We start from the raw sequence: 21322 nt of genomic DNA on the forward strand, positions 1-21322 counted from the left end.
GTGTATCAATCAGTGATAGATTTTGCTAGTACACCCGCACTGCAGTATATTGATTATTAGTAATATTATTACATAATTAGTAATTAGTAATTATGTCTCTTGAAAAATGGCAGCACCTGTCAAACATTGTGAAATATTGGTAACTAACGATACACGGCGCAGCGGTAGTAGAGGCACTGTAGTGGTATTCCCGTTATTCAATACACTAGGGTGGAATTTTTAAAAATTTTCAAATTATCTCCAGCACTATAGGGTATTAATTAGTCAGCACCGACAGGGTTAATTTGACTCTGAAACAAGTTCCACAGTTGTGTGGGTTCAAGTTTCTCTGGATCCAGTTCCACTGTTTCGCGGGTTTAATGTGGCTCTGAACTTAAGATCAGTAGGCGTACAGTTGTGCTGGTTCACATTCGACTCCGGATCCAGTTCAACGTTTGTAGGTTTTTTATGTTGACTTTGAACTCTTTCACAGAAGGTCAGTTAAAATTTCTGACACGAAACTGTATCATCAATAATAAAAAAGAAACGACTGGCACAAGATGATTTATTCCAAAAGCTGAAATTAGAAAATCCAGAAGCAAAGTGAAAGAAACTTTATAGCGACTGAAAAGAAATTGATAATAGAATTTATAGTATTTTCACCTTGAAAAAGTAAAAACTGGATAAAATGCATGGATATGCGAGTTGGGGGGGGGGGGGGGGAGTAAAACCTGCATGTCGAATCAGTAAACATGGAGATTAAGCCAGCGGATACTACGTACTTCGAAAGTAAACTGATTGTCGACGAGTATAATCGGTCGACAATCAGGATTGTAGACATTGCCGACGAGTACAATCGGTCGACAATCGGGATTGTCTATTTCAAATTGCTGAACCACCATAAAGAGAACCCACCACGATGGAACTATATTACCTATTCTGGAGTCGAACCGGCAGAATTATAAATTAACCAGGAATTTCCTGTTAAAAGAATTCACTGAAAATCATTGTTTTTATGACGCACTTTATCCCCGTGTGACTGCAAGCTTACACATTGTCATCCTCGCTTGCCAGGGATCCAGTATCACTCCCAAACTCGCTTCCACCAGCGAACAGCTTTAGCGTAGTGGGTCGAATCCCTTGAGGGGTGAAGATGACACATTGTGGAAAACATTGTTTTTTTACGGTCATCATCGCACAAGAATTGCACCAGACCCTAGTAGAATTCACTCGATGATCGTGGAAAATAGACGATAAACCAAAGTCGTATACAGATAGCTTATAGTATTAAAACCATGATTTATTTATTCACAATTAAACCTTCGAAATGACACGACGTATAATGGATCAGTGCTGGTATCGAGTCCGCGCTATCTAAACTCGGTATGCTCGTCTCAGTATCTCGTTATGATTCGCAAAAGGGACAGGCATGTTGATTCAAATAACCGGTTTGTGTCTGAATAGGCCTACATAACATTCCATTCGCGTAAGAATAAGATAGTCTTAGATCAGAGTGACTAATAGTAAGTAATTGTATTTATTTTACATATCATTTTGGACCGAAGAAGGGAGCAATTTTACCACCTGTCGTATAACTATTTCTAATAGTTTGATAAACTTTTCATTCAACGGTTGTGGGAATTTACTAGTGATCTGTGATTTATTGTGATCTAGTGACTTCAGACAAGTCGGGTGTCCGATGCTCCACGTGAGCGTCTTTCTGATTCACCATTGCCAAACCGAAAAGGATGAAACTTGTTCTTTAGATTAGCCAAATTTGTGAGTGAATGTTTATAACAATTTCTACATTTTTTTCTCTTAAAATTGTCATGTAATTGTGTTCATTCCGCGATGCTTTACATTTGCGGATCAATAAAGTATTTTCAATTTGAACTTGAATTGTATATATATCAATGAGTTGGGGAAAACCCATCACGTTCCAGCCTATCACTGTGCGCGCTTTGCAATAGGAAAATGGTTGTTACTTAGAATTAATATTATTTTCTCTACAGACCTCGCAAACAAAAGTTCACAGTTGATAGATGACAGTTAGCTAGCTAGCAAGGTGGGTCGAAATTATGATTACTTTATTATCAGATTATATATACGCTTTGCCCACACATGCCACACACAGGTGTCTGTTGGCGATGGGCTTTGATTTTACTTCCTCCCAAACATAGGGGCTCGTATCAGAGTTGTAGGTAATGTAAAAACGATAATCTGTTAATCCAACGTATATAGTATATATAAAATAAAATATTATTTTATATATCACAGGGGTTTCGCGATGGGCTTGGATTTTATTTCCGGGTTGTTGATAATCTCGCGAGAATGGCGCTAAATATGAACTGCAGATAAATTCAAAATATCATAGAAATACCTTGAGTTTATATTGTTTATTTATCCGCTATTAAGTTCCGATAAACAATTGGTCGTTAAGGATCATCATCAGACAGTCGTCACGCTTTACTATATAAAACAACAAGGGATGAAACGCAGTTCAATTCGTGCCAGCCAGAAAGTTGGGACAGTCACGTGACAGTCGCGCTTCTTATTTGAATGAATGCAAACCCGAAGCATCTAAGATGGAAACTATGATACGAAAAATATTTGAGAATAACTTACATTCAAATGCATTTTTTTTCTATGAATTATATATTTGATCATAATTTATTCTTTATAAGTTATTAGTTTCATACGAATCATAATCCGACAATTGATATCGGTCTGTGAATATGTTAACTTTTCATGTTAAAGTTTTAAATGTGATGACATCATCAGAATGTCACGTGACTGTCCCAACTTTCTGGCTGGCACAACTCTGAAGGCGTTTCATCCCTTGTTATTTTATATAGTAGCGTGACGACCGTCTGATAATGATTCTTAACGACCAATTGTTTATCGAAACTTTATAGCGGATAAATAAACAATATAAACACAAGGTATTTCCGTGATATTTTGAATTTATTCGCAGTTCATATTTAGTGCCATTCTCGCGAGATTATCAACAACCCGGAAATAAAATCCAAGCCCATCGCCAAACCCCTGTGTACTATATACGTTGGATTAACAGATTATCGTTTTTACATTACCTACAACTCTGATACGAGCCCCTATGCTCCCACAGTTCCTATTGAAAACAACCTCATTCACCAGAGTGTAACAAAAACACTCAAATTGTCAGTGAATTGTCAGTTGGGAACACATCCAATGTCACCAATGAAACTTGAAAAAAATCAATTTTATTGCGTGATATTGAAATCTTACTGTAGACTTGGGCCCAAAGCATTAAATTGATGAAGAAATGAAATCAATTCTTAGTTAAAACTTGGAGAATTGAAAACTGACGCCAGAGTTAAGCCGGGGTGGATGGAAAGAAGATGAAACTGTAACTCTAAGGTTTGATTCATTTCTGAAATTTTGGCTTATAAGATTAGAAAGTTATGAGGAAACGGATCAAATGAAATGAAATTTTCTGCGAGAAAAAAACTTAAAAAATTTACCAACTGAATATAACCCGTCTCTTTACGACTCTGCTAAAAGATTACTATTTCGATTTAGATTGTGATCAAGAATTTCTTTATGGTTTAACCCTTTCAATGCGTCTACACTGCAGTGCGGTGTATAAATCAGTGTTGGATTTTGCTAGTACACCGCACTGCAATATATTGATATTGGAATTAGTAATGAGTAATTATGTCACTTAAAAGATGGCAGCACCTGTCAATCATAGTGAAATATAAGTTACTAGCGATACACTGCGCCAGGGAGTAGACACACTATAGTGTTATCCCGTTATTCAACACACTAGGGTAGAATTTGTCAAAATTTTCAAATTATCTCCGGCACTATAGGGTATTAATTAGTCAGCACTGAATGGGTTAAACCTTGTGAAACCATAATGTAACTTTCTATGCCTATGGTGAAACTGATCGGAGGGTTTTTAAAAGATGGAAGAATTTTGACCTTTGAAAATAAAAGGATCGACGAGAAGATTACAACATATTTCTTAATACCTTGGAATGCAACGCTACATAATAAGATAAAAACCCACTATCTACAGAATAAAAGAATTTAAAAACAAGAATTTATTTATATCATCGTCATGTGACGATGATCTCTAGGGTGAGATTGAAACGTCGTGTATTCTATATATTTTAGATTGAATAAATAAATTCTTGTTTTTAAATTCTTCTAATCTGTAGATAGTGGCTTTTTATCTTATTATCCGTTCACCACGTTTGAGTGTGGTTATCGTTCTAACGCTACATAGGCCTAAATCGGAAAATTATTTTCTGGCAGAAAAAAATTGAATGAGCAGGAAATACAAATGTCAGTACGAAAATTGATTTCTTTTGCGGAAAGTATTCTCTAATCCTCTGGAAAAACGAGTTAATAAAAATAAGCAATGCACATGGCCAGCAGTACCGAATTCCTTATTTGGCGAAAAAAGGGGCGGAGACTTAAGTTTTTGCTTCTGCTCAGACGAGACCGTACCGATCCGCGGCGCGCTGCCTTCGGCGACCGGCGTCCATCTGATAGGCCTAAACAATTGGATCAGTATCAGACGGTCACATCCGCTGTAATATCATAGGCCTACTGCCTGGATACAACAAGAACTAACAGTTATAACGAACAGATTTTCAGGGAAGGTTCACCCAAATATTTATCATATCAAATGTTTATAGTTGTTTATTTCTTATATCTAAATATAGAGTTGAAATTCTGATGTAGGCGTCGTCGTGCTGAGAGATGGCTATAGATGATGCGTAGATTGCGTTGATCTTGTGACGGTTCGATGGATATTTTCGAGAAATGTATTTTCTGACTGCGAGGAGCTGGTTGGTATCTGCTGCATTGGTGGTGGTACAAATAATCGTAAACGGCATCGTCCTCAGTGGCGCGTCATCGTCGCCGTATGTCCAAGAACAGACGTGCGGCCACAAATACACGGACGTATTAGACTGTTCAAAAGACTCACTGGTAAGTTTTACTACTGTAAAACCCCTCTAGTGAATACCTACATCGGGACCGAGCAAATAGATGATTCACCCTCAAGAATTAGCTACAGCGGCCGACCGAGTGGCTTTGAAATGGATTTCAACAAAAGTCGAACCAAAATGTTATACTGGGTCATTCATTTATTACGTACACATTAGGGGAGGGGGAGGGGTCAGTGCAATTGCGTACTGTAATGCTTAATGTATATGAAAAAATGGCCGATTTTGCGTACAGAGGGGAAGGGGGGTTAAAAATTTCAAATTTTATGCATACGTAATAAATGACTGATCCCTACCGCAACTTGTTATAGGCCCCCTTTTCTTCTTCATGATGATTCTAGCACTTGCAGTATGAAAGCTTTCTCGCGTAAAAACTGCCCGTAAATAAAGTGATATTATTTGAATGATGAAAGCGGGACGATATGATTTACGGCGAATGCGATAAATGCCGTTTTCTTATCGATGAACTCGGTTCTTTTAAAGTCACGTTTTCGCGAGAGTGTTGGCATAAATCCGGATTAACCCGATACGGATTAAGCGGATCCGACTGTACAGAGAATTCAAAGAACATATGTAAGACCAGTCTCAGATTTTAGATCATCTTTCTACTGAAGATAGACTGGTTGAGACTTAAATCTCAAAATCTCAAGGCTGGTTGGTTGGCTAGTTGTTAGATCGGCTATAGAACTAGGAGGTGGTTGGAACCAGTCCCCGAGTCTTAATTGTAAACTGAGTGCTCGGCTGTTTTGTCTGTATATATCATCCTAGTCATTTATCTTGTCTTTCAGCCTCACGTACAGTGTACCGTTATACAGGACAGTAACTGTGAGTAATGATTATTATTATATGGCATTTTAAACTAGGTATGCGCGTATTCCATTCGGCATATCAATGACAGAGTTCGGGTTTTTAGTGCGGTTAATTATTACGCTATTAACGGTAGACTTTGTTGATATGTGCGTAACATAAAAACCCACCGGTTCTGATGATGATATCCAAGTGACATAAAATGACTATTAGTGACGCATAAATCAACGAGTACTGTTGCTCTTCTGCTCAAATACCTAAATGCAGAATCAGATAAAAAATACTGGTCCTTGTTGTGTAGTTGTCGACATATTTTGTTACCACAATCAATGGCGTAGTCGTTGCTCATGACATGTTTCATGATTGTTGTGAGTTTCAAGGTCATCGGTTGTGGTATATGGTCACCAGCCAAATAACTTTTGCTTGGTATTGTACCTAAACATATTTTGTTACCACGATCAATTGCAAAATTTTAGCTGGTGACATTGTCTATGATTATGATGGTTCATTGTCTATGATTATGATGGTTCATTGGTTTTTGTATATGTTCACCAGGGGCAGTGTTTTCAATAAGAAATTAACAAGCCAGGTCCCTTTGAAAATCAGGAGGGTCCCATAATATGTCACAGTCCCGGAAATGAAAGCTGGTTTGAAAAAACAGGCGGGTCCTTTACACACGACGGACGGGTCTGGGACCTGGCTCTTATTGAAAACACTGAGGGGGCGTTGAATATTGATATTTTCTGATTGTTGAGCATTTTTAAACCACTTACCAAGCGGGCGTGGTGTCCCTGGACCCCCCGTATCCCTAGTTTGTAAGCCGGAATGAATGTTTTATATGGAAACAGGGCAATAAAACATTATTCCTGTTATCAATTCTTTCATCTTTTTTATATTTAAAGTCTGTAAAAATGGTACTCTGTATACTGATGGCAAGGGTGGTTGGCCTCTTAAACCGAGGGAATTGAGCCTGTTACCGTATCAACACGAGTATAAATATGAAGGCGTTGTCTATTTATTATCAACTGTTATTATTCAGTGGAAGCCTTCATTTAATGGTAAGTTATCAATATACGGCTAAAAGTTGCAAGACAATGTTAACCCACTTGGGGCATAGCTGCAGAGGGCTGTTGGGTCCACTGTTCGCACTTAGGTTATGGACGGAATCCAGTTATTTTGGGAAGTTTTGAAGATGCTTCAATGGATTGTTTTGATATTTGGTTTATACATGTATCTACCCCGGATATATCTTCAGCCCAAAAATTGGCCTGATCATATGCAAATTGTTCACCAATACCTGCACTTTATAGCCCACTTGGCCGGAGGCCATTCGTGCTTACGCTTTACCCCTGTGTCAGGTTTCTTGTGAAAATTCCAGACCAGATTTTTGACCAATCGTCATCAAATTCGGATATATTGTGTATGACCCAAACATCTGGGATACTTGTGTTCAATACTTGTTGTAATTGGATCCAAGATGGCCGATTGGCGGCCCTCTTGGTTTCTGAAATGCACTATTTGGCTATCAACTGATATAATATTGATATGATATTCCATGCATAGCTTTCATTTTTTCATATGAAGATGTGAAGTGGAATGGTCTATCTATCATATGACCAAACTAGGTCATGATATCATCCAATATGGCAGACTGGCAGCCATCTCGGTTTCTGAAAATGCACGTTTTGAAAGGATATGACTGATATATACCATGTAGAGCTTTTCATTTTTTATATGGGGGTATTATGGCTGGCTGGCCGCCATCTTTGATTCTGAAATTATATATTTTGGTTATCAACTAGAGAATCTTCCAGTTAGAGCTATCATATTTCAAAATTCAACTGAAGTGACCTATTTCATGACCAAACTAGGTCATGATGTCATCCAAAATTGCCGAATGGATTCTGAAACTATACATTTTGGTCATCAACTCGAAACGTTTCGCAGATAAAGTTTTGATATTTCATATAAATTTGTCAACTTGCAAGACCTGTCAACCTGTCAACTAAGCTAGGATGGCCGAATGGCTGACTGCCTTCACTTAAGCACCTGGCCAAGCAGGCTTAGATGCATTCGTATCTTGTTCCAAATTTTCTGCATGAGTGTTGAGTTTCAAGGTCATCTGTGTTCTTATGCATGTGCACCAGGGGGCTTTGAATTTTGAAACTGTCAGATTGTCAAACATTCACCGAATGGGCACAGTGTCACAGGACCCCGAGTTCAAATACCCAATTATAGAAGATCTGATATTTTTTCTAAAATTCCAGCTAATTTGCGGATGTTGCGAGGATACGAAATCAAACTACACTCTGACAGTCTTGATAAAACGCTCTGTAGAACGTTTCATTTCGGTAATGAGACCTGGGTGAGAGATGGCCGCGGGTTGCTGAATTATAGAGAAAAGGTCGTTATCTTCCCAATATATGGCATTCCAGACGCCAGAGCATTATTATGGTCTGATTATAAAATTGTTTATGTACTTTGCAGATATTTACGTACGATTGCTTGCATAAACTTGATAGCGGGTTGAACTGGAAAGTTACTGTTACGAGTTTACCCATTTACAAGGAGGCTCCAAGACATGAACAGGAGACATCTTTAACGTTCCTTTCACTACCATCAGCTGGTATGTTTAAACTGACATTACATGTTTCATCTTTTGACCCAGTTGATACTATTATATTTTATCAGTACTCTTTAAAAACTGTTCATTTGCACTTCACATGCGGTCAGGACTTCACCTGAGACATTTCTAATTGAAAATGAACTAAGAACACCAGACATTAGACATTTTATCATCGCATTTTTGGTTAATAATGCGTAGTAAAAATTTTTGAAGATTCCTTAATTTAAAGTTTTAACCCTTTCTTTCGAAGAACCAATTTTAAAAGACTGCTAAACTTAACATTTTCACCGTTTGTTCAGAAGGTGGCAACCAGTGGTTTGAAGCAATTTAATGAAATACTCTTTAAAAGGAAATTGATTTTCATTCATTTTGTATGAGGCTTTTACAAAATGAATGAAAATCAGTGGATCTTTTGTGGCAAGATTTAAAAGAAAGGCTTTTTGTATCTATCTGCAGGTGGTTCTCAAAGTATAAAGAGTTCCAGTCAGTGGTATACGTGGATCATTTTCAAAAGGCTCGAGCTCGAAGGTAAAATAACGGTGACGACCAACCTCACGAACGACTACAATCTTCGCAAATTTAAGATCCGTTTATACGACACGGTAAACAACGAATCCGTTTTTAAGAAAGATGATCTTTTCAGCGTAAGTAAATCTGAAACTCTGTGACAATTGTATCGATATTTAGTTACGTTATTCTTTGAAAAAAATCTAGCCTTTGACTAAGTGAACTTTTGTTGGAAAGATACTTGTAACTTGGTCCAGTGTTGCAGTTCTCGGAAATTTGACATTCGGGCTAATAGTAGACTGAAGCATATCTCATGTCGACAAAGATCCAGTTGGATTGTAAGCAGTGAAGTCAGCAAATTTCAACATCAGGAACGCTATGAAATGAGTGCATTACGTATTGAGAGTGAGAGAAATGAGAGTATTTCGTCACAAAATGCTCAGTCAACAAACCATGCGATTCTCCAATGATTGTGTCGTAGTCGACCTGAGTGCGCTTCAGATCAAGAGATAAACAAATTGGCAATCAGCGATCACGTGCTGCTGCTGCTCTTACCTCCTGAACTAGACTTGAGATTTTAAATTGTCGAGTCGAGCTTCACCCGAACTACCGTGAAACTGAGTCCTTCATAACGAACAATCCCACAATATGATGATGTCTTTAGTTTATCGATCATCAGTGGTTCCGAGATTTATCTAAATCACTGTTTCTCTGACGATGGGATTTTGTACAATCTCACAACTGTTAGAATCGTAAACTTGATGGTATCACATTCGCTCGTCAGTTATGCGATTGTTCATTATGTAATGGTTTCAAAGGTGCCTGAAACTCCATTGAAACTCTCAGTTTTGAAAAATATGCAATTTCGAAATTTAAAGTAGACTGAGCCTTTATTCTTTTTGCCCAATTAGACATTTACCAAATTAAGATTTTAGGTAGTGTTAAGGGTGAACATTTTCTAACAAAACCTCAGAATAACGGGTTTACCGAAAAACAGTACCGATGTTAAAATATTTTTGAATTGAAAAATTAATTTTGAATTGTTCTTTTCCCCTATGACTCCTTTTTAGTCGAATAAGTCAAAAGTAAGTTATTTGCATGTTTTTTAATATTTCTCTTATCAGAAAAATTTGACTGCGTCATTTTTCTGCATTTTGCCTTTCAACTTATCTACATTTTATCGAGACTCTTGCATATTATTAACACATTTCAACCGTTTGTATATAATATGTACATCGTATGCTTCATTCTCTACGTAACTAACAAAACAGACAGCTACACACAATATTTAAGGAATATTTGTAAAAAACCTACTCTAGTCGATTCAAAGTTGTGATCAGATAACTCGTTAAATTACCTAACTCATCTCTTCTTTTGTACCGATTTGTACTTTTGATTCGATTTAACTGATTAACTAAACGTTGATTCTTGACTTTATTTTCGAGAAATCGTTTTGAGTAGGTTTTTTATACACATTCCAATTATTCGTCTCACCTTCATTTTTTTGATGTAGTTCCGCATAAACTAAGCACTATGGATAGAAATCATTATCATGGAATTTCAACCAAATATTTTTTAACTGAAAAAAAATAGCAGTAAAATCTGCTTGGATCCTATCAGACCGGGTGAAATTCTTTGAGAAATTGGCAGCATTTAAAGATCACTACAATGTATATTCAACAAGCAGTTGCTGACTTTAAAGGTAGGTTTCGATTGGTCTCTACCATTTCTGGAATTCTCTACTGGCGCATTCATTACATCCACAATATAATGCTATACTTGTTCTGGATTGGCATAATCTGTAAACCTCTGATAGAAGCGGCCGGTAGAGGTTTCATCATCCGGAACTGGACTGGATTACAATCAATCTAGACCTGCCTTACATTGGACAAGTAACAAAAAGTCTGGATTAGAAATAATAGATTCAGCAGGGACCAGTTGCGTAATACCAGTAGTTGGTAATACGTAGTTGGTAGTTGATAATTTACATGGTACCAGTCTGCTATGGTATTTTTAGGTATTCATCTTGGTCCAGGTGCACAGTTGTTGGTAAACTGACTATAAAGTCCGTTACTTCTAATTGCATTTCATTACTTTTTCTGCGGAGTCTAATAGTGTTGATAACAATGACAATGATGGTATCTATTTCATCAATTAAGAAATGCTGAAATACAAGAAACACAAGAAGATTAGAAAATTGATGATAGGCACCTGAACAGAGCCAATAAAGGCTCTACAATCACTAGGACGTTCAGGCCCCTTGAAAGGTTTTAATGATAAGTAACGTTGATAATGGTAATGATGATAATGATAATAGTAATGATATTCTTAACCAAGAACTCTGCAACTGGGTCCAACTATTGAGCAACTGAGTCCTAAAACCTTGTTAAAATGGATTAAGCAGATTTTACTGTAGCTCTGCATTTGTGCACTTATTTGCTTTCTGGAGATGGTTCTATAGTTGGTCGTCGGTAACTTTTTATCAGCATTTTTGCCGGTCGCGATGATGATGCTGTTTGCTTTTTAGGATTTAGGGCACCGGAAAATCTGTAATGTATCCTAATAAATGTAGGATTTCGATGAAACGATTACCGATGTTTTTCAAAAATCTGAGATGATATTAAATCGTTTTCAATTTGGCCTCGTGTTTGCTCGGGTTCAACAGTCGTTAGTTAAGTTTGACTTAATACGAGTCAAACTCAACTCTCAACTGAAGAACTGGAACCAAGTGGAATCAGGGAAAGTTAGAGTTGGCCATGTCCGATATTCCAGCTTTGAAAATATTTTTGTATCACTATATGAATATGTGTAATTAACTACAATTTTTGTTTTTGTCAGGACGTCTTCAATATAACCAAAGTTTGTAGTGGTAATTACAAGATAATGGTGAGTATTAAGGATCCAGTTCCAGTAGTTTGACTAATGTAAAATTGGTTCATTTTCTAAGTTTTACTTCTTTAAAACCCTTTCGGTGCTGACTCATCCATATCTGAAAGTGCTGGAGATCTTTGTTCTTGAATCACTTGTTTTATTCAACCAATATTTTTTTCTTCTTCGTCAGCTTGAACCGGTTGATCCGTACTGGAACGAACAGGGAAGCTGTTTGTGTAAGACGGAACGTTATACATGCCAAAGATGTTTAGTGACCGAGACGAAACCGTTTAAATTTGACAGCAGTGAGTGAATGTATTTTGTCTAATTTTGGCTGCAGCCTTGAATTGGGGCAGCTTTTCGATCGACAGTTTTGAAGTCCGGTAGCGAGAGTCGAGCCAGGAAAGTATGAATGAAACGCCGAGGTCTTGTTCAAGTTACTTTCACAGGGAGGAGAAAAATAAATACATACACTAGACTTCGGGGCAGTGGGACTTAGAATATCTCACCGGGTCCTTGACATTTTAGGGCGCCTTCAAAATTTAGGGGAGGGGTTGCCTAGATTCCCTTGGATATTCTTAAAACTTGTATTTCAGAGTTTCGTTTGCTAAATATTCCCATAGAAATATTTCATAAAAGCATTTTCTGGAAAAGAAATTGCACGTATAAAAATTGTAAATCGTGTTTTTATTTGAACGGATCATGCGATCAAACTTTTTTAGCTCGATGCTTTGACTTGATGATAGAGTGTTTACGTTTTTTATGGGGGGTTTTAGAATTGAAGTCGTGCAACAAAAAAGCGTCCACGACGGTGGCAGCGATCGCAACGACAACTGCAAACTCACAAATGACACCTACTCGACATCCGGCGGTACGAACAACGCAACAACCTGGAATCACTTCGAGTTGGTTGACGACCGTCTTAGTTCCGATAGCGATCGTCGTCCTTGTTGTGGTAACCTTGCTGATCGTGCTGCTGTTAATAAGAAAATCAAAATGTAAAGCCATTTATTATTTCTTAAACCCGCCTGCTCCTCGTAAGTATCATCTTTCTCTGATTACTGTTTACTCAGAAATAATGAGGTTCCCACCGTACTAAAAAATCCGGAAAACTCTGGGAAATATTTCTTCTGGCGATATCGATTTCCACTAATCAATGGAAGCCCCTTGATGTCATACGAGATATTATATATGTTATTATTATTATTATGCATAATATGTCTAATTCCGACTTATTTTTTCAAATTTCGACATATTATGTCGAAATCAGACATAATAGTTTGAATTTCAACATGAAAATGACCCAAAATTTGTCTTAATTAATTCGAAATCCAACGTAATAAGTCAAAATTCGACATGAAAAGGAAACTCGAAATTCGACATAATAAAGTCGAATTTCGACTTAATTATGTCGAATTTCGGCAATGTGTTTGCTATTTGTGAGGCATAAACTAGTGATTTATTGAAGACCTTTCAAAAATACAATTTACTGATTGAAAAAATATTCATTTTATTCTTTAAAAAATTCCATGATTTCATATGAATGATGTTTTAACATTTCAGCACCAACTCCTGGTACTTGTCCGATCCCTCCTGATCCTGAACAAATTGAAGGTAAATTCTTCACATTGACTAAGTTTACAAAAGTTATGCGGCCAATTAGCAAAAACAAGGTATCATTATACTTTAGCCTTAACCTCATTTTCTTAACGCAGGCGATTCCAGTGCGACGAAAATTTTCGTTCTCTACGAATTCGGCCGCGACGAAGAACACCACGAAATCGTGTTGCTGTTCTGCCGTCTGCTGAGCGTGCACGGCGACGTCAAGGTTACGATGGCCGACAACGCGACGCTCGCGATCAACAAACGCGGCAACATCACGCAGTGGATCGTGAACGAGTTCGCGTCGGCCGACCGAATCGTGATCATCAACTCGCGACACTCGCGCGACTGTTACAATCGCTACTGTAGCGGCGCCGGCGCGGCGGAGCAAACGGATCGCTGTAACTCGAGCACGCGCACCTTGTTCGCGACCGCGATCGACCTGCTCGAGAAAGAATACGAGATCAACAAGTCGAAGTTGGTGAACGCGTATTTCGCGTACGACGACCCGGCGACCTGTTTGATACCGAAGTTCCGAACGGGCGTCGAACACCTGCTGATGTTCGATCTGGAGAAGTTCTATTTGCACCTACACGGCCGCAATGTCCTCGACGACGATTGGCTGGTAAACAACGTCAGGAAGTTCAACTGCGACGAGTTCACCGATTTCCCCGAAGGGCTGCAGCTCGCGCAGCGCATCGCTGCTAAATACGACAAAAAAGACAGCGGTTTCTCGCTTGACAGCGGAATCAACCCGCGCCTGTTCCCCGACGTTGGAATGTTTTCCCGTCAATCATCCGTTCAACCTGACTTGCCATTGGCGGTTCTTCCAGGTAAAAAGTTCAAGCTCTTTTACGCTTTTTCAGTCACAGTTTTAATTCCCAGTAATCGCTAACTGGTGTCAGTTGTTAGATTGTTTAAAGAACCAAAATAAGCTTTAAACTGATCTTAAGTTATTAGATTGGTTATAGAACCATAATTAGCTGAGACTGGTATAAGTTGTTAGTTTTATTAAACAACCAAAATGAGTTTAAACTGTTCTTAAGTTGTTATATTGGTTATAGAACCATAATGTGCTTGGACTGGTCTTAAATTGTTCGATTGCTTAGGTGGTTGGATTGGTTATAGAACAAAATGAGCTTAGACTATAGCCTTTAAGTTGCTAGATTGCTTAGACTGTTCCGAACGTCCAGCGCCACAATTAGATATTTTTTTGGAAATTCAAGATTCATGCACATGTAGGAAATGAACTTCTGATAGTTCAAATCTTCTGAATTTTACAGATTCGATTGATCACGAATGCAACACGAGCCTACATGATGATTCATCGGAATGCATCGATCTACTTTCGCTTGTTTACGACACCGAACCGAAACTACCGATGAACGGAATTAGTGTATGAACTGCTGAGATCTTTAAGAAAAAAACTACGCCACTTAACGTTGTCAGAACTGCTGCTGAATGTTCTTACAAATTTTCTATGTATTAGAAATGCTAACTTTATTTGTTTCGTTGTTAACAGAGCTGCCAACTGTTCCTGATTTTCAGTATTTTCCTTCTATTTTGTATAGGTTTAAATTCTTCGACGCGTACAGAAATTTGGAGGATCTTTCTGATGGTCATACTGTTGATTACTGATCAATTTGAACATTTTCTTTCATATTTCAACGAATTCTTACCGAAAAATATACGATATGTTACTGATAGCATTTTCAGAAGTTGGCAGCCCTGCGATAAACGGACATGTAAAAATTGTCATAGAGGGTCTTGATATATTAGAATTGATTGATTTAGAAAAACAGAAATTGGAAAGCTTACGAAACCAGTCGGGTGGACCACCAAAAGTTTGAAAACGTGGCAGCTGAATCTCTCTTGATGACATCAGGTTCACTGTCAGGGATTGATGGGTTTACTTAAGGCAGAGTATTTTTGTCTTGCAGTATGCCAGGTTTATATAATCCCTACCAGGTAGGATTTACCCATGCGAGAACTCGGAGAAAGCTGTAGATAATATATCTTTTAACACGTATTATATAATAATATCATTCATATGCACATATAATGTAACCTATTATACTGCTGATTTTGAAAATGTTCCAATGAAAGTTGTAAATTTCTTTTTCATGATCGAGGTAAAATTGCAAGCAAGGCTGAAAAAGTTTATACGTTATTTTTCCTTTATGCTGAGCTTGAAAGTTAGCCCTGTAGGCCTACGTAATTTTTTGAAAAATCATGATCGGGCTAACAATAGCAGACCTGGCACCTATAGGAATGAATTGATGACAATTCCTATTACAGTTTACCTAAGGCTAAAAAAATTGATACCTTGTTTCTCCGCTCTACCGAGCTTAAATGTTGACCCGGCCGGCCGCCTATCTACCCTATACATTACATTTTTAAAATCGTGATCAATTTTACCATAACAGACCCGGTCGCTATAGAAATGAACTGTTTATAGATTTTATCATATTTAACAAAAATGACCCGGCCGCTGTGGAGAAACAAGGTATCATTTTTGTTTAGCCTAAGCGACCCGGCCGATTAGGAGAAACGAGGTATCATTGTTTTAGCCTAATCGATAGGTGTTTCCAATAAATGGGGCAGGAAATCTCAACGATGTGTGAATAGGTAATCGGCATAAATAGGTAATGATAAAAGGTCCATAGCGTTGGGGGTTCGGCAAAAACATTCAGTTTCACTACGGCAACTGTTACAGCATAATACGTATGAATTGAATCTTTTCGACCTCCGTTGAGCTGAGCGACCAAAACCGAGCCATCGAATTTAGATATTTTTCCAGACCCCTGTACTGTTCCGATCAAATTAAAAATTAACCCTCCGCTCGAAAGCATGGACTACATGTAGTGTCTTTCACGAAAGTGGATGAAAGTGTTGTCCCACTGTTTTGAGTCGGCCGCCGGTTACTGTCATTTACAATATTTGTAGATTTATTTTTTTCCCTTTTTCGAGTTGTTTAACTTACTTAAATCATGTCGTGCACGTTCATATAATTAAATGAAAAAAAGAAATCAAAAGAGGCAAGCAACCATGACACTTCTGATTTTCCGTCTGAAGGTCATAGTATTAACATCCGATTTAATCCAGAGAGAAAATTTTAAATGACAATTTATGTGTGAATAATGAAGATTATATACATTGGTAAATCTATTTACTTTATATAACGCTGATTTTAATCGTAATCGGGAATTATTTATCAATAAAAAAGAGTTTTGTAAACGTCGTGTTAATCGCGAATTTTAAAAGTCGTTTTTAGGAAGGTATACATAGCCTACAACAGAGTCGGGATTTCGTCCAAGGCTAGAGTAGAGTTGCACCGTTGTGTGGGTTTATGATTTCACTCGGGATAGACATACGTGGTGATCCAATTCCACAGTTGTGTGAGTTTGATTTGACTCTGGATTCAGTTCCACAGTTGTGTGAGTTTGATTTGACTCTGGATTCAGTTCCACAGTTGTGTGAGTTTTATTTGACTCTGGATCCAATTCCACAGTTGTGTGAGTTTTATTTGACTCTGGATCCAATTCCACAGTTGTGTGAGTTTTATTTGACTCTGGATCCAGTTCCACAGTTGTGTGAGTTTTATTTGACTCTGGATTCAGTTCCACAGTTGTGTGAATTTGATTTGACTCTGGATCCAGTTCCACAGTTGTGTGAGTTTTATTTGACTCTGGATTCAGTTCCGCAGTTGTGTGAGTTTAATTTGACTCTGGATACAATTCCACAGTTGTGTGAGTTTAATTTGACTCTGGATTCAGTTCCACAGTAGTGTGGGTTTAATTTGACTCTGGATCCAATTCCACAGTAGTGTGGGTTTAATTTGACTCTGAATCCAGTTCCGCTGTTGCTTTAATATGACTCTGAACTCAAGATCAGTAGCTGGCTTACAGTTGTGCTGGTTCACATTCTTTCACAGAAGGCAAGTTATTGACTCGTTGAAAAAGGAGATAAGATATTTCTGACACGAAACGTTATCATCGTACGATAGCGCAAATAATAAAAAGAAACGACTGGCACAAGATGATTTATTCCAAAGCTGAAATAAGAAAGTCCAGAAGCAAATTGTAAGAAGTTTCATAGCGATTGAAAAGGAATTGATGATAGAATTTATAGAAAATTGGTTAAAATACATGAATACGCGTGTATTGCAAGTTGGGGGGAGGAGAGTAAACCTGGCGTCGTATCGGTAAACACGATGTGCAGATATAGTACTTCGAAGGTAAACATGATTTGCTTGTTTAGATATGTTTAGTAGCTTTATCAGGTAACGTAACTACCCGGATGCGGCACAGTAGCGATCAATACCACGTTCTTTTAATCTAATCAAGTCTACATTCAAAGTGCAGAGCACTATTCGTCTTCATGTTTGAAAACGCAATATGTATTCTAATATCGTTTCACCAGGCCTTTATCAATTAACATATCTTCATATACCTTTAAAGAAATTACATTAATGCCTCGGTCCTTGCTTCACAATTTGTGGCTTTCCGATATACTGTATTCGGTTTTTATCATGTATGAATATTATTACATAGAAACGTGTTGCAATAAGAAAATATATACGCATAAACTTAGATAGTTTTACTGGGGGTGGATCAGCAGACTGGTTAACAGCAGACGTGCAGTGAACAACGATCGTTTATGCTGCTTACCTTTCGAAAATTTGGGGCAGTTGCTCAAAGGTTTCTTCAGGCTAACTGGTGGACACAATGCGAAATTGCATCGTTACCCATGTATTTGTCCAGCCCCCCCCCCCACGCGCATGACGCAGAGAAACATGGAAATAGGCTACAGAAACATGTTTCGGAGCGTTTCTTTGAATTGTGTGCGAGAAACAAGAAGCACAGTTTCGAGAAACAGTGTTTATTCCGAGATCGAACATGATTCCGCGTTTCTGTTGTTTCCTGTGTCGTGTGCGTTGGGCTTAAAAGCAACTGGCCAAACATACACCGTCAAATACAAGGGTTACACATTTTCAATGATTCTGTCGCTATGAACAGAACAAAAAGGAAATTCATTTTCTCAATTTTATCTTCACAGTCTGGACCACCGCTCCGATTTTTGAAATTTGAATTCTTAACTGCCGCTGATGGTCATTTCGTACGAGTTGCTTTTCATCTGTTCTCCCGACAGATCCGGGTTGTAGTCCTCTAGTTTCAGCCAGTTCCTGAACTTGTCCATGCAGGCGTTAGCCGCAAACGCGAACTCGTACAATAGAGCCGCCATCACAGCCCCTAATGCCGGTCCGACCCAGTAGATCTAGAAAAGGGAATCGCCAAATTATTCAGATGTACATGTTACACACATGCGGGTATACCAAACTGCCGTCAGACATGGGATTATTATTAAATCAACAGCTTAATCTCCCGTTTCAAAAACTTTTCTATCGAATGGACTGAAACACTCTAGTCATTGGACAATTTAGCAACTTTCAAAAACTGATCACCCACTTCATGTATTCAGAACTACACCTAAGACATATCTAAAACGAATTACAAACACCAGTAATTAAACATTTTATCAGCACATTTTATGAACTGATCGTCCACACTTCACACGTGTTCAGGACTTCACCCGAGACATTTTTAATTGAAAATGAACTAGAAACACCATGCATTAGACACACGTAGAAAACCTGATCTTTGTCATCTGCTTGAGATGTGAGAAATCTTGGATAAATTGTGTGGAAACATTGCGTGTAGAGTTTCAGCGTTCGTTCTACTCATCTCATCCTCCTTCGACAGGGATTCGAACCTGATGGCATCGCTACACTCAGCCACGGCACGAACCGTGACAATTTCGATGCCATCAGGTTCGAATCCCTGCCGGGGGAGGATGTACTTATATTCATTGGAAAATATAGGAACGATTGTATCTCGGAAATGATGAACAACATAGAACATGAGTATAGATCAGTTAAGTTCAGTCGATCGTATCGTAGTTCGGCGGTTTGGCCCGGATTTCGGCTAGTGAGAACCTCTTTAGATAACGTTGTTTTTTATCAAGAAATCGATTGGCGACACATTATACACTTTATTCGTGTTTGTAGTTCATGGTCAACGAACGACAAGCGAAACGCACTCGCTCGTCAATATCACGAGATCAGGTGAAGACGATCTTTTGATCACGTTAGAACCCTCTTCTAGAACCTTTTTAAAACCCTCATGTCTGCCAGTACGGTCGAAGGAAAAAGACTTGCACGTGTACCTAGTGCCCACTGCATGCGTTCTTTTTCATCATATCAAAAAACACTTTTTTTCTGAAAATGTTTCTTTTCCTTGACGTTTGCATCGGGCTTAAATTGGTTATCTGGTACATTGTGAGTATTGTGCCCCAATCTCTGGTTGAATTAGAACCGCTGTTCAATGTACCCTTTCCCCATTGTTTTTGTTCATCTATATTCACCCCTGTTATGCTCACCTCTTCCGTATTTGAAGCACCTCGTGCGTACACCCGCTCCCCCAGATACGTTCATAAAAAACCTTACGTACATCCACCCATATACTACCGAATGTATACATACCCAATGATGCGTCCAAATCTGACTTGCCACCACAGATCCCAGCGATCGAGCAGGATTCATACTTGCTCCAGTGAATGGAATCTAAATGTGCAGATATTCAAATAAACCACCAGAAATGAAAATAAGAAACTACAAACTGTTTACAGCAGTGTGAAATTAAAAAAAAATGAAGAACATAGTATACGTGTTTTCAAAACCCATTGTTTGTCGTTTGCCCGCATACTTACACCAGCAAGATGCCCTATGAAAACTGCGATCCCGATTGCCAGTGGAGCCGAGCCTTTCAAGTCCGTTCTTTGATTATCGGTGGCCGCGAAAATCGTCGATACCAACGAAAACGTCAAGATGACCTCGTAGAAAACTCCAGCCGCGTCGGTGATCTGTCCAGCCGGTAAATTCGTGCCCCAAGCTCCACCGACTACAGCCGGAGTCATCGCTTTCAAGATTTGCACGCCCACGATCGCTCCGACGCTTTGCGCGGCGGCGTAGAAAACGAATCTGACTAGACTGATTTTTCGCGCTACGAGCATCGCCAGCGAAACGGCCGGGTTGATGTGTCCACCGCTTAAACCGGCCGTGATCCAAACCATCGTCGCGATGCCGAACCCGAACGCGGCCGCTACACCCATCCGATCATTCTGTAACACGGTCGGGCCCCACGAAAACGTGGCGCTAACGCCGATAAACAAAAACACCGCCGTAGCCACGAATTCGGCCAGAACCGCCGCGTAGAATTTCACATCTTTCAGATCTGTTAGACTGCTTCTAAGACGAGCCCTGTCGGTGCAATCTCCCATTTTTTTCGGCTGTCCGACTTCGACTGTTCCAGCTAGTAACGAAGTATCAACCTAAATCAGGAACCGAGCTTCTATTCTAAATGAAATCTTATCGAAACGGCACATATTATTCGTACTTATCGGTTTTTTCTTTATAGGTCGCGGTCGCTTGAATTTGATCGCCGTACAGCACGTGCAGCGCCTCTCTCGTTACAAAATACAAATCGAAAGATAATTTGTTCAAGTTCGATTGTGAAATCTCCATAGCGTTTCAATCGCAGGTGGTAATCATCGAGTTAAACGTTTTAACGCATACAAACGACGTAAGATGTTTATACGCGAAAGAATTAAAATTTTTTTTCGAAAAAGGAACTTGAAATCGGATCGCGAGTAATGATGGCCTGTGAGAGAAAGCGGGAACTGTAACGATATACGAATGAGTTTGAACGCGTCGCAAAATGCTTTTAAAAACAATTTAAATCTTAATGGGAATGTTGAAAGTACATCAGAAATCGTGTTCATGTACATATATACGCAGGTAACAGATATTGATTTTTGATTAACCATTTCGAGAGAGAATTGCTAGAAACCGAATGCCCGCAGTAAGTTTAGA

General features: G+C 38.7%; 2 protein-coding genes across 3 annotated transcripts; one reads left to right on the forward strand and one right to left on the reverse strand.

Annotated features, from left to right (window-relative positions):
- The first annotated feature begins 1432 nt into the window (after positions 1 to 1432).
- On the forward strand, positions 1433 to 16631 carry LOC141902908 (uncharacterized). Of its 2 annotated transcripts, XM_074790849.1 has the most exons (16): positions 1433 to 1502; positions 1654 to 1758; positions 1992 to 2044; positions 4695 to 4962; positions 5768 to 5804; positions 6689 to 6844; positions 8054 to 8190; positions 8274 to 8412; positions 8869 to 9056; positions 9990 to 10004; positions 11758 to 11805; positions 11981 to 12095; positions 12567 to 12827; positions 13354 to 13404; positions 13506 to 14225; positions 14676 to 16631. In XM_074790849.1, the coding sequence occupies exons 4-16, from the start codon at positions 4795 to 4797 to the stop codon at positions 14792 to 14794; spliced, it is 2154 nt and encodes a 717-aa protein (XP_074646950.1). In that variant the 5' UTR covers positions 1433 to 1502; positions 1654 to 1758; positions 1992 to 2044; positions 4695 to 4794; the 3' UTR covers positions 14795 to 16631. The 2 variants fall into 2 exon arrangements, with proteins under 2 accessions (XP_074646950.1, XP_074646951.1); XM_074790850.1 differs by lacking the exons at positions 1433 to 1502; positions 1654 to 1758; positions 9990 to 10004 and having other exon boundaries at positions 1924 to 2044.
- A 777-nt stretch (positions 16632 to 17408) lies between these two features.
- Positions 17409 to 20806, reverse strand: LOC141902909 (aquaporin-5-like). The gene is made up of 3 exons (XM_074790851.1): positions 20161 to 20806; positions 19934 to 20014; positions 17409 to 18669 (listed from the first exon to the last, which is right to left on the reverse strand). Exons 1-3 carry the CDS (start codon positions 20728 to 20730, stop codon positions 18487 to 18489), a joined length of 834 nt encoding a protein of 277 aa, XP_074646952.1. The 5' UTR covers positions 20731 to 20806; the 3' UTR covers positions 17409 to 18486.
- Between the last annotated feature and the right edge of the window lie 516 nt (positions 20807 to 21322).

The sequence above is a fragment of the Tubulanus polymorphus genome, chromosome 3 (genome assembly GCF_964204645.1).
Source record: "Tubulanus polymorphus chromosome 3, tnTubPoly1.2, whole genome shotgun sequence".
In the NCBI taxonomy this organism is placed as follows: Eukaryota; Metazoa; Nemertea; class Palaeonemertea; order Tubulaniformes; family Tubulanidae; genus Tubulanus; species Tubulanus polymorphus.